We start from the raw sequence: 14206 nt of genomic DNA on the forward strand, positions 1-14206 counted from the left end.
ATTTATCTAGCTTTTTCATCTACTTTTTGAAATATTTTATCATGAATTATCATTTCATGTTGCTCGTAGAAACTAATGTGTGAAAAACACTACCCAGAGCTTGTCTCAGGAGCAGCATCCGATTCATTGTGTTCACTCATTGGGCGGACATTACGCTGAGTCGTCATTTCTGTCCTCTATTCCTGGATTGCAGGACAGCGGTGTCAAGGTGTTACATTTAAGAGGCTCATCAGCTTATGTGGGATATGGGTCAACAAAGGTGTAATCACTGCAGTTCCATGTGCATGTATGCATAGTGATATGTAACTATGAACTGTACAGATTATATACTGTTTCTTTAAATGTTTCATAGTGTTTTGCAAAGTTTTTGTCTGATTTGAGTTTAAAGGGACTGTTTGTCATCCAAACACACATACGCGCACGCACACACACACACACACACACACACACACACACACACACACACACGCGGGACACACACTCTTAAAAAAAGAGACAGACAGACAAACAGAAGAAGGGGTGGATGGGGCTCTTACTCTCTTGCTCTTTCTCTCTCTCTGTCTCACACACACATACACACACACAATTTACACACACACATTTTACTAGCTTTAGCATGTTGCCTAACTGGTAGAAGTTTAAATTTATAGCTTTTTCCAGGATATAAAGGCATCAAACCATGACATCGGGAATGTAGTGGAGGCACATAAACTCACTGATATTCTGTATGGGATGATCAGAATTAATCTGAGGCAGCATAAAGATGATACTATATGTGGATGATCTTTTAAATTACATGAAAAGCTTCATTGCCTAAATCAGTGTTTCCCTATAATAAATGATACATTTTCATTTCTTTTTTCTGGCTGGTTTGCTTTATAATGATTTGAGGCATGGTTTAATCACCAAGCAACCACTGCATAATCTAACAGTTTCTTTTCAGTTTTACATCCAGCCAGTGTATTGCCTTTAAAACTGCCTTCCATGGTTGGTGTTGTGGCAACCAGCTGTTCCTGGATTCATTTGCCAGGCTGCTCACTGTTGGAGTCTTTTCAAAAAAGAGCTGAAAAGACTGACGCAAGCAAAATGAAGTCAAACTCAGGGGACCCACAGGGAGAGCCCTTCGTTATCTTTAATTACTCCCTCTCCACCAGGGTTCAAATTCATTTAATCTGTGGGACCTGTTGTACTGCTGGCATATTAGCCCAATTAAAGCACGGTTCAAGTGTCTTCATGCAGTACAGCTGAGGTGAGAAAGATGATCAGTAAATGTTTGTATCCTTAACATCTGTGCACATGTGGTGGTCTATAGTCTGTGAGACCAGTTCCATATTTATATATGTGTGTGTGTGTGTGTGTGTGTGTGTGTCATATGTCATATATCATGTCATATATATATATATATATATATATATATATATATATATATATATATATATATATATATATATATATTGTTAGTATTTGTATATATTTAACATATTTTATGATATTAAATTGAATTAACCATCTACCATGTCTAAAACTCAAAAAAGAAAAAAATGATTTGTGTTGAATGGTGGGAAAAGGCCTTGTTGCCTCTGCATCTTACATGATAACAAAGCTTTTAGAGTGCACTAAGGCCTGTTGTCAATCCTCTTATATTGTGCCTCACTGAAAATGGATTAGTGAGTAACACCTACGTTTTGGCTCCAGGTCACTTTGGAGGGATTTGATTGAATGGGCCTGTAGCTGACACTGGCCTCCCATATTGATAATACATCAGAGACTTTTCCATTTTCATTCATTGAATTAAGTCTCTTTTTTGGTGGAGACTTCTCATCATTGGACAGGATTTTCATTCTTACTCCCTTTGGAATATGTGACTTTTTTGTTTCTTTTTTTTAAATCAAAGATACACATGAGTGTAAGCAACCCGGGGGCCAGAGGTGTTTTTTCACCCAGATATGCTGCCTGTGTACAGAAGTGTTTGTGGAAACGCACGGGAGCCTTTAGAGGCGCTGGCTGCGGGACGTAAGTAGCTCTCCAGGGTGCTGAAGTTGTCTCCAAACGCGACAGACGCAGCGCCCGAGCTCTACCTGTCACTTTCAGCACATAATCCAAACACAATGACTTGGCAGTGTCTTCACCGCTGCGACTCCGTGCATCCTCGGGGTTGAATAGGTAAAAAAAAAAATTTAAAAAAATTGGGGGATGGTGAGGTGAGGTGTGTATGTGGAGACAGAAAGGCAGAACCGAGAGGACACCTGTAAGACTGTCTCATCGGACCTTGAAGCTGTCCTGATGGCATTGAAGACACGGTAAATGGTTTCATTTATTCATTCAGCCATTTTTTGCTATTTCAAAAGTATATATTCCAAAACTTTTTTATGTTTTACAGGTGTCACTGGTCTAATTGATAATTCAATAGTGAACATAAAGATTCACTACCTCGGATACACTGGAAGGACAATGCAAAATATTCCTCCAAATTTCAGAGGGGCGCTATGGGAGTCCAACCATCCATGTATGCCCATCATTAAGAGCAGACCAACTTTGACGACACTGCCCTTTTATAACTTTCTGTTATGGGTGCTCCTCGGAGTGTTGACGTTCCCTTGTTGTGTCCGCTGTTTGATATTCAAAGTGGGGGTCCTGGGGCCTTGGAACTGCGACCCTGTTTATTACAGGGCCCTGCCCGCTGCGGCCGCCAGGCTCGCTGTAAACAGGATAAACGGAGACCTCAATCTGGATCTGGGCCTGAAAATGGACTTCATCATCCTGCAGGAGCCTTGCGAAACCTCCAAAGCTCTCACTGCGTTTATTTACTACGAGAAGATGGCAGATGCGTTCGTGGGCCCCACCAACCCCGGATACTGTACTGCAGCTTCACTCCTGGCTAAAAACTGGGATAAGGCAGTTTTCTCTTATGGCTGTGTTAACTTTGAGCTGGACCGTATCACGGGATATCCGACGTTTGCCAGGACAGTACCGTTTCCCACCGAGGTTTTGTTCACCGTGTTGAAACACTTCAGGTGGGCCAACATTGTAGTGGTCTCATCTAATGAGGATATCTGGATAGATACCGCGGGGAGAGTGGCTGCTGCTCTGAGGAATAAGGGTCTTCCCGTTGGCCTGGTTACAAATATGGGTATGAATGAGACAGAGGTGGAGAGCACGCTGAGGAGGATCCAGGCTGCAGGACAGATAAGGGGTGAGTCTGGTAAAACGTCCTATAAGATTATAATAATTATCGTAATAATTATTATTATTATATGTTACTGTGATACTAGAGGAGATCACCGTAGCGTCACATTTGAGCAAGATAGACACAATGGATATTAAGAAGTAAATGACATATGACTTCTGTGATATGAAACATGGTTGAATCAATGAGCAGATCTGACATCACTGGTGAAGAACTTGCAGGCTTGCAAAAAAAAAAAAAAAGAAGCCATCAGCTGTCCTGATTTGCTCCGACAGAATATTTTCTCATCCCAGCAGCTGCACACATCCTCTAGGCCAACAGTACAGAGGGCTTAATACTCGAACCATCTGACCAGGAAGCCATTTTGACACTGCAGATTTCACCTTGTGGTTAAGGTGAACAGGGAGGGACAGCAATTTGGTTTATATGTTTGATCAACAGTGATAATTACTCATTAATCAAAGTAGCTTCAACCATTACAAAGTGGAGTTTTAAGAAAGTAGATTAAGTCTCCTCACATGATGGAAAGTAACTGTACATAAGTATAATTTTGAAGCATACTTCACTCGAGTATTTCCATGTTACACTACATTCTGCTCCACTACATTTCATATGAAAATATTGTACTTTTTACTCTGCTGTATTTTCCATCTGACAGCTATAGTTACTGTTACTTTTCACATTATGATTTTACAACAAAAAAAAACATAAGACATGCTTATAAAATAAAACACAATGATAAAGATTAAACCAAAGGTTCCCAACACTTTTGACTCCTTGAAAAAAGCAGTGTTGCTTTAGTTTGGGCCTCTTGTCCCCGTATAGATAAAAGTTCAAGGCCGAAAGAGGTACAATTATCCAATATTTATAGTTATAAAGATAAAAATCCAAATCATTATGAACACAAATTATTGAGTACATTTTTTATTCTTTCCCATCTCATTATTCATCTCATGAGCCCTCAGATTTATCTTGTGACCCTTTGGAGGGGGCACAACCCCCTGGTTGGGAAACACCACACTAATCTACCTAAATTATATAATGTTGTTGAAACTATCTCCACATTGACCAGCAACAAGCACTTTTACTTTTGATACTTGATAAGTACAATTTGCTGATAATACTTACATACTTTTACTTAACTATGGATTTTGAGTGTGGGACAATTTCTTGTAACAGAGTATTTTTAAATTGTTGAACTGTTACTTTTCACTGAATCTGAATATTTCTTCCACAGCTGATGGGAAGTAATTCCTTGTAACTTCGGAAGCATCTGTCCAATTGAGCTAATCAAACTGCTTTGTTGTGTTCTTTTTGCAGCATGATTAACCATGTTCCCTTTTATCAAAAGTAATTCAGTGACTTTTCTGAGTAGTTTAAGTTTGAATGCATTATAAAGTACATTACATTTACTCCACTGGAGGTGTAGATTACTTTTCTCAGTCCCCCTAATGGCATTTTATGCTTGTCCAATCATTAATACTGAGTGAATTTGAGTTGTCACTCCGCATGCAGCCCTTACTTACCAGTATTTTAGTAAGTGATCTCTATTTGTGTGTTTCAGTTATCATCATGTGCATGCACTCTGTCCTGGTTGGAGGGGAGCAGCAAGCTACTTTTCTTCTCAAGGCACAAGAAATGGGTCTGACATCAGGGAAGTATGTTTTTGTGCCCTACGACACTCTACACTTCAGCATGCCCTACACCAACGTCTCCTACTTCCCCCTGCAAAACAACAGCAGGCTGAGGGAAGCCTATGATGCTGTGCTCACTATCACTGTGGCCTCTGAGCCTCTGTCCTTCAATGAGGCATACACTGCAGCAAAGAGGACTGAGGAACTGATGTTAGCTGTGCAGCCAGAGCAGGTAGGAACTGTCTGGATGTCACACCAGGGGATTAAAGGATAGGTTCAGGTTTTTTCAAGTCAAGCCCAACTACAGTGTAAGAGAGGAGGGACAAAATCCACAGTCCTGGATGTATAAATAATGTAGTCTAAACTAAACTAATATAAATCAATCTGAGTTTGACAAAGCAAGTGCATATTTTCCACCTCAGATCATCGAGGAAACACAGTCTTGGAAAACAGAAAGAGGATATTCTAATTTTGATTGTTCAAAATGTGGTCATTATTTTGTGGATTTTGTAATGAATATCAGTACAGATGCCCAGGAATTAGCACAAGGTGATGGGGTTTCCTGTTGCCTTTCATCATGGTTTACACAGAATTATTATTATCACAGATATATCTTATTTTAACTCATGCTTATCATACTAGAAACATGATATACTCAGTATTTTTGACTGCATTATCAGTGAACTTTTTACATCAGTATGACTCTGAAACAGTTCATTTATTGCTCTACATTTCTGGAAAGGGCGATTTAAAATGGTTGAAATAATATGTTAATATATCATGCCTTATCCTGTGTCCCTGCTAACCACCCCTGCTGGTTACTTGCAGGTTAACCCACTATTTGGGACCATCTATAACAGCATCTACCTGCTGGCCAAGTCCATCAACAATGCCAGGAGAGCAGGCATGCGGCTGTCAGGCTCAAACTTGGCCTACTTCACAAAGAACACAACCTTCAATGGCTTCAACCAGAAGATCATGGTGGATACTGGTGGTGACGTCAAAACCAATTACGTCATCCTGGACACTGACAACAGGGGCAGCCAACTGTACCAGACCTATCTAGTGGATCTTACGTCCGGAGTGCTTCGCTTTGCTGGGAGGTCCATCAGTTTCCCAGGAGGATCCCCTCCGCCGTCCGATTCCAGCTGCTGGTTCGATACGACTAATGTCTGCACAGGGGGTAAGAGACTTTGATCAGGCATGTGTATACATTCATTTGAGTGTGAGTATGGATGCTCATAGGTTTGTTTGGATGTGTCTTCACCCTCATTTCCAACACCATCAAGTTACCTGTTGTCATCCCCAGGTGTGGAGGTCACCTACATCATAGTGGTGTTTGCTGTCATCTTCACTCTGGCTGTAGGAGGGCTTGGCATAAGTCTTTACATCAGGTACACAGCCTGTAAATACAAATAGATTCAAGCAGCTCTGTGCTTGTGTTGCTTACATTCATTCTCCATCTTTCTCAACAATGTTGAGTTAAAGCATTTTGTGCAAGGTACAATGCATTCATTCATCACTTTGTTGTATAATAGATTTGCTTGAGAGGAAGGGAGAGAAAATTTGAGAGAATAAGCCTCAAAAGCATGAGGCAGAATAGAGATAATCTCTAAAGTAAACAGGGAAGAGATGCTGGACAATGGTTATAAACAGCCTCGTTCCACTGATCAACAACTTAAGTTTTCAGTTATATAAGTAATAAAGTAAATAAATAATAAAGTAAAATGATAAAAACTCATGTAGGTGTTTGAGTTTTTGCCACTGGTTAATAACAGTAAATGGTTTGTGGAGGCAAAAGAGGATTTAAATAAGTTGAAATTAGTTTCTCATACAGGGATAAGCTTTTCTGTGTTTGTAATCTTTCTTTGCTCCAAAGATAATCTCTGAGATAATTTTAGGAAACCCACTGCCATTGGATGAATAGAGTTCCTTATCCTTTCTGAATCTCACTGGCAGGAGGAGACTCCAACAAATCCAGCTTGTCAGGGGTCCAAATCGGATCCTGCTTACCTTAGAGGATCTCACTTTCATCAACCCTCAGCTTAGCAAGAAGGTAAAGAACAATATCAAACCTTTGCACATGACCTACACTGTCCATTTTTTATCCATTCATTTCAGAGCATAAAGTATGCAATCATATCTACCTTACTCCAATGTTATACATATATGGGTTCATGGGTGTAAATGTATATTTATTTGATGGAAATGAAAGCTTAAATTGTTTTGGACTCACATATTCAACACTTTTAGTCTGCAGGTATAAATATAGATTTTAAGACTTCTTCTGGTGTCTGATTTCACACAGAAAATCACTTTAGAGGATCTGAGCGAGTCTAAAAGCTTTGTGGAAGAGAAGTCTGCAGAACGCTCTCAATCTGTGAACAGCATGCAGACAGCAACTCATGAGACCACCAATGTTGCTGTGTACGAGGTGGGTCAAGCTGAAAGAGTCACTGCACTTATTTCATTAGGTCAGAGTGTCTGTGTGAGGTTATTAAGGTTTCTGATTGTAAAATTCATCATAACAATCAAGCAAGATTGCCTGCTTCTTGGTTCAGGTTTGTGTGTGTGTGTGTGTGTGTGTGTGTGTGTGTGTGTGTGTTTTACATACAGTATTTTTTTTAATAAAATTATTTTTACAAACTACAAATAAGCACATATTTTCTGTTAGATCTAGATTTGTAATCAAGGATCACAACAGTATCTACAAACAGATACTCACATATCATTTTGGGGAAGGAAGATGAACGGGAAATAGTAAAATTAGGTATTTTAAAATGTTTTTATTCCCATATGTTATTTGCCCGGAAATGGTGAAATAATGAACCCCAACACTTTTCCAGGGTGACTGGGTGTGGCTGAAGAAATTTGAGGAGGGGCATTTCAAGGAGGTGAAGCAGAGCACCACGAAGATTTTCACCAAGGTAGAGCAACATGTCTTGACCTGTGAAAAAAATACACTGGCACACAACAACTGTATTTGCACTCTAATTAGATGGTTTGTAAAAGCTCTGCAAATGTCATACATAAAATGCATACAGTATGTTCTCCTGTGTGGACAATAAGCCAAACATGGTTCTGTGTAATTCTAGTCATAAGGAAAACTGTTCATTAACAAGGTATTATTGTAATATTATCCTCCATCCATAAACATTAACTTGTTTATCGGCTTTCTCAGATGAAGGACCTGAGAAACGAGAACGTGAATCCATTCCTGGGCTTCTTTTCGGACTGCTACATGTATGCAGTGGTGACAGAGCACTGCTCGCGGGGCAGTCTGCAGGACCTGCTGAGGAACGAGGATGTTAAACTAGACTGGATGTTCAAGTCCTCACTTGTGCTTGACCTCATCAAGGTAAACACCAATACACTGTAGGTGATGAAATCCTGAATCTTTTGCTGCTTGTTCTGCATGTCGTCATGGCAGTTTTTTAATGACTCTGCTGGTTCTACACAGGTGAATATTACACTGGCGCTAACCACTATTCTTGTAGGCTCACACACTAGTGTCTGTGGTATAATATTTCCTTTACACAAAATAAAACTAATGATATAATGTGCTTTCAGGGTATGAAATACCTTCACCACAGGGATTTCCCCCACGGCCGACTAAAATCTTGTAACTGTGTGGTAGACGGGCGTTTTGTCCTCAAGATTACAGACTATGGCTTTAATGAGCTGCTGGAGTCTCAGAAAGCTCCTATAGAGGAACCTCCACCTGAAGGTAACGTCCACTCTGGAAAAAAGGAATTTCAATGCTATTCATTATATACTATACTGTATGTACAGTACATTTTTGTAGAAAGAAGCTACACAAAGCCATATTATAGTTGGTAATGACTGATATCATATCCCACCCTAGTTCAAAATCTTTCCTTTGCTCTTCTCAGATCTATTTTGGACAGCTCCAGAGTTCCTGAGGGACCTTGCAAACTCTCGTAAAGGGACCTACAAGGGAGATGTGTACAGCTTTTCTATCATCCTCCAGGAGGTGGTGGTCAGAGGGCCACCGTACTGCATGCTGGGTCTACCACCTGAGGGTGTGCATCCGTCACAGACATATCAGAGATTTTTTTTTAGTTTGAGACAACAGACATGTAGATTCGAGGAACATATTACCAATATTTATAACATTTGTGTTCTGTTTATGTTTGGCTATTGTGTTTTTCCATTTCTGCAATGCAGCAGAGTTCATACTAGTGCAGCAGTTTGACTAGTGTCAAAACTAGAATGCTGATACACATCCTCGTTGGATTTACTTGTCCCATCTCCTCCATCTCCTCACCAGAGATCATCCGGAAGGTGAAGAAGCCTCCTCCAATGTGCCGCCCCAACGTGGCCCCGGACCAGGCTCCTCTGGAATGTATCCAGCTGATGAAGCAATGCTGGAGCGAACAGCCTGACCGAAGACCAGACTTCGATGAGATCTTTGACAGGGTACATTTTTGGAGACACCATTGTGGCCTAATTGATTTGAACCTAACAGCAGCTATCATTACAGTACTCATATAAACACATTTGAAGCATAAATTAAAAAATAAGAAAACATTTTTTTGTCAACTTCTTTTACCTTTTTTCACTCGATATTTATGTAGTGCACCAAAGTCTTGTTAAAATGTACTGTATATTGAGTGTATGTTAGGTTGTAGCCTCAGGGACTTTTATAGGTGCTGCACTTCACTAAATACCAAAAACAAACTGATGCCAGCACCATTTGTTCTGCAAAATTAAAGCTTTTCCCTAAAGAAATTTTAAAAAATGATGTTTAACATGATTCTATATATTTTTACAATTAGTTCAAGATAATCAACAAGGGTAAGAAGACCAACATCATCGACTCCATGTTGAGGATGCTGGAGCAGTACAGCTCCAACCTGGAGGACCTCATCAGAGAGAGAACAGAGGAGCTGGAGGTGGAAAAACAGAGAACAGAGAAACTGCTGTCAGAGATGCTCCCACCGTGAGTTAGCACGCACACAACCCCCAAAACGAGCAAAATCCAAACATTTTAACAATAATTTAAAGCTTGAATTCACAAATCTTAATGTAACCTTTATAAACTTTTTACTTCTGCCCATCAGCTCTGTGGCTGAGGCTCTGAAGACTGGTGCCACAGTGGAGCCAGAGTACTTTGACCAGGTGACCATCTACTTCAGTGACATCGTGGGTTTCACCACCATCTCCTCCCTCAGTGATCCCATCGAGGTGGTCGATCTTCTCAATGACCTCTACACTCTGTTTGACGCCGTGCTCAGTAACCATGACGTCTACAAGGTCAGAGAGCGCGATCAATACATACAGTACATGCTTTTTCTGCTTCTGTGGTCAAAAATGAGTTTATGACCCATGAAAGCATTTCTCCTGCAACTTAGCGATATTCACAGATATGTATATTTTAGGAATTTTAGGAATTTAAGATCGTAGGGTTTATTTGCAAGAATATTGTTTCATTGGGAGATCAAAATGTTGTAATTATTGCAGATTTAAGTCACATTCACATAACTTTATTAAATCTGTTGTATCAACCTGCCACTCTGAGATGATAGCAAGTTTTCTTAGTAAATTGGTAAATCACAATAAGAACTTGACTGAGCAGCATGTGTCTGCACATACTGTGCACACAGACAGACTGTGTGCCCCCAGTAAAATACATATGTTGACGTTATCCAGGTGGAGACCATTGGTGATGCTTACATGGTAGCATCAGGTCTGCCGAAGAGAAACGGCAACAAGCACGCTGCTGAGATCGCCAACATGTCTCTGAACATCCTCAGCTCAGTGGGGACCTTCCATATGCGGCACATGCCAGACGTGCCCGTTAGGATACGCATAGGAATCCACTCAGGTAAGCCTGAACAAAGCCAGAGTCCTCATCACCCTGTTTTACAATACTACCCTCTGCTCCATTTGAGCAGGTGATCCTTTGCAGATTATGAAGAAATTATTGTCCTTACTCATAGTGGCTGGTGACTCATTTTGAGATATAAACTGCTTATGTTGTCTTCAGTCCACCTCATAGGTAACATTTCCTCTCATCTGTCACTTTTGCAGTCAAAATAAGGCTTGAGTGTTGAGTAGTAAGACAGTGTTGTTAGGCTGCACTAGCTATCAGCAGCAGGTGGTCACTCCTACCTTTTAGTGTGCTGAGGCATGGTGGGAAAAAATGTGTCTGAAAAAAATACTGACATTAATAAGCAGAGTGTACATTAGTATTCCTTAAAATATTCCCTGGTGCAACAGGAATCAACATAGGCTTTACATTGATGGCTGTCAACACAGTAACAGTCTGTGTCAGATCCAGTCCCCATAGACGGTCAGATCAAAACAGAAAAAGAAAAATGAGCATTTCTCAGTATATATGTTGATTGATGGAGTTTATAAAACATCTTTTCTTACAGAATTCTTCATCTTTTGTCAATGTGTATTTGCAGGGCCCTGTGTTGCTGGGGTGGTAGGTCTGACTATGCCTCGGTACTGCCTTTTTGGAGACACCGTCAACACTGCCTCTCGTATGGAATCCACTGGGCTGCGTGAGTAATCCTGTACACATCTCCTACTATGTTTTGTTGCATTGTTTCATATATTGCTTTGGTCTAATGTTGTTTGATTCCATCTTCTCTTCTCTTCTCTTCTCTTCTCTTCTCTTCTCTTCTCTTCTCTTCTCTTCTCTTCTCCCCTCAGCTTATAGAATCCATGTGAATATGAGCACTGTGAAGATCCTCCATTCTCTCAATGAAGGTTATAAAATAGATGTCAGGGGCAAGACAGAGCTGAAGGTAACATTTCAGTCTATGATCATTTAACTTCAGTGCGACTTGTAAATGGGACATTTCCAGATTCTACTTATACACATAAAAATGCACCTTTTTTTTTACAGGGTAAAGGTATTGAAGAGACATACTGGCTTGTGGGGAAAACTAACTTTACAAAGCCTTTGCCAAAACCACCAGAGATCAAACCAGGGTAAGATTCAAACTCTACCATCATCCCTTTTACTAGCTCTTTGACATGTAGTATTGATGAACAAAAATGATGATGTATGAGGGACACCTCCCATCTGATGTAAAACTAAAAGCATAAAGGACATTGCTATACCCTGTTTCCCAGAAATCTTTCTTTGGTTGGAAAATCTTGCTTGTTTTTATACTTGAGTTGACAGCTATGCATTGAGAGATGTTTGATGATGAGAGATTTTTTATAGCTGCATCAATATTTGACATGCAAACTGCCACTATCCACATATTACTTCAGGGAAGACAATCATGGGCTGAACCCTGAGGATATAGCTGCATACAAGAGAAAGAAAGCTGAGAAAAAGGCCCTATTAGTCCAAAGTGAAGGAGGTAGAGACCTGCATGTCAGCTGGTGTTGTGTTGTGGAAATGTTACTCTGGCTTGTCAGTTTGATGTGAGCAGTGGTTTTTATGGCTTTCAGTTCAAATGCAACATCTGAGCCTGCACATACACACACACACAGTTTCCTCTCATTGATTTCTAAATCTTATTGATTGCTTTGTGATCTACTAGTCTCATTAATCTCTTGATCTTATCAACTTCTACATCTTCTTAAGCAGATTGGGGAAAGCCCTCTTTGTTTTGTTAATTCACTTTTATTGTACGGTGTTGGCACTCTTTCATAATTAACACTTATTTGTTTTACTGTATTTGTGGCAACATTTGTTTTTGGGGGGTTTTTTTGTATGCTTTGTGGTACGCTTGTGGTACGCTTGTTTCATGTGTTTTAATCCCAGAGCTCTGCGTATAAATTCTCTGTAAAGTATAATAATGGTCTTAACTGCAACTTCTGTCTTTATCAGGGACAACTGGCAGGAAATGGTGACAGAGGAAATCAAGACACTTTTTCGCAAGGCCAACAGGCAGGTGGACAAACAAAAGATCTGAATGAGAGCAAAATGAGGAAAGATGTGAAAGAAACAAAACCAGAGGAGAGGAAGGAGCATCGGGGAGGATCCAGAGAAAGAAAGAGACATAGAGCTGGGAGGGGGCAGGCAGAGGACAGAGAGCACCACCCAGCCTCTCACTGTGGCTTAATGCAGACTTCTTTAAGAGGATTATCCATCGACTGGCTAATCTGCCTGCAGCCGACGCAGCAGAACATGACGGTGCTAATGTAATGAGAGTTGTCGCATTACCTGCCTATGTACCTACTGCCAGTTGCACAGGAAAGGTGCACCACTCCTTAATGAAGGATGCACCCATCCACTCCTCTCTGCACTCACTGGCCACTGAGTGGTCACCTATTCCAGGGCAACAAGAGGTTCACCCATCGGAAGATTATATGCCCCAAACGCCTATTTCAAAATGAAATGTTATTTTTTTCTGGTACTAACGTGTTGTCTGTTTTTTTTTTTTTTTTTTTTTTTTTTTAGTTTGTCATGAAAGCTCATAATAGAGTTGTGGGGCCGAGGCTGTTACTTAGCTATGGCTGAATATTGTATATTAGCCACCCAAAGTTGGAGGCAAAAGCTGCTATTTGTATATAATTATCAGAAGAGAAAAAGATAAATTTCCCACTTTTATTTCTACTGTATGTGGAAAGGAGAGCTGAAGATTAGAGCAGAATGACAAGGAAAAGTCAGTCAAGTCCTACAAATCATTTTAATATTAATGTTTAATTTAAGCTGTCAGGAAAGTAATGGCAATGCAACTAAAGTAATGAAAAGTGTGTCTTTTTTTCTTTTCTTTTATAGTCAATTGAATTTTAAGGTTCTTTAGTGAGACAAAGGACCTTAAAATTCCCTAAAAATCACAAATGTTAAAGTGGTCAGTGATTTATTCCACTGATGCTATTGTAACACACCTATAACTCTCGTTAAACTGAATGCAATTGGTTGGTTGTGCTACATCTGTGAATGATATGATACTCCTGCTGTATTTGTTTACTATCAGTAATAGACCTGTAATACAAAACTTTAAATTATGTGAAGTACAGCTCATTGGGAAAATTATTTGAAATGGCAATTTCTTTCAACATTTCAGCAATATAAAAACTTAAAATCTTGTTTTTTGTGTCATCTTAAGCTGTCAGCCTTTGTTTAATATAATCACAAAAGAACACAATCTGCGCGTGCCTGCTCACACAGTAATTTCATTTATAACAACCAGCCAAAATTTCTTGATGAGAAATTGCAAATTAGCTTTTGCACACAGCATTACAGTTTATTTCTAAGCATGGGAGAGCAAACTGTGTGTACAATGTTAATCACATCTGGCAGTGTTACAGCTGATTCCCACCAAACTTGATGCTGAACATAAAACTACATAAAAGGTCTGTTACAAATATTTAAAGACAGTTTTCTTTCCCCAGATGTTCAGGTGCATTTTCCCTCACAAAAACATGGTGTCTGAAAGCTGTGCACCCA

At 39.9% G+C, this 14206-nt stretch overlaps 1 protein-coding gene across 1 annotated transcript; it reads left to right on the forward strand.

Annotated features, from left to right (window-relative positions):
• Positions 1-1729: 1729 nt before the first annotated feature.
• gucy2f (guanylate cyclase 2F, retinal) lies at positions 1730-12839 on the forward strand. The gene is made up of 19 exons (XM_044355392.1): positions 1730-2300; positions 2381-3193; positions 4752-5053; positions 5650-6004; positions 6131-6215; positions 6781-6877; positions 7130-7255; positions 7668-7748; positions 8003-8179; positions 8392-8548; positions 8715-8864; positions 9113-9261; positions 9621-9784; positions 9906-10098; positions 10495-10669; positions 11256-11354; positions 11506-11600; positions 11702-11787; positions 12641-12839. Exons 2-19 carry the CDS (start codon positions 2452-2454, stop codon positions 12723-12725), a joined length of 3318 nt encoding a protein of 1105 aa, XP_044211327.1. The 5' UTR covers positions 1730-2300; positions 2381-2451; the 3' UTR covers positions 12726-12839.
• The last annotated feature ends 1367 nt before the right edge of the window (positions 12840-14206 follow it).

The sequence above is a fragment of the Thunnus albacares genome, chromosome 6 (genome assembly GCF_914725855.1).
Source record: "Thunnus albacares chromosome 6, fThuAlb1.1, whole genome shotgun sequence".
NCBI lineage: Eukaryota > Metazoa > Chordata > Actinopteri > Scombriformes > Scombridae > Thunnus > Thunnus albacares.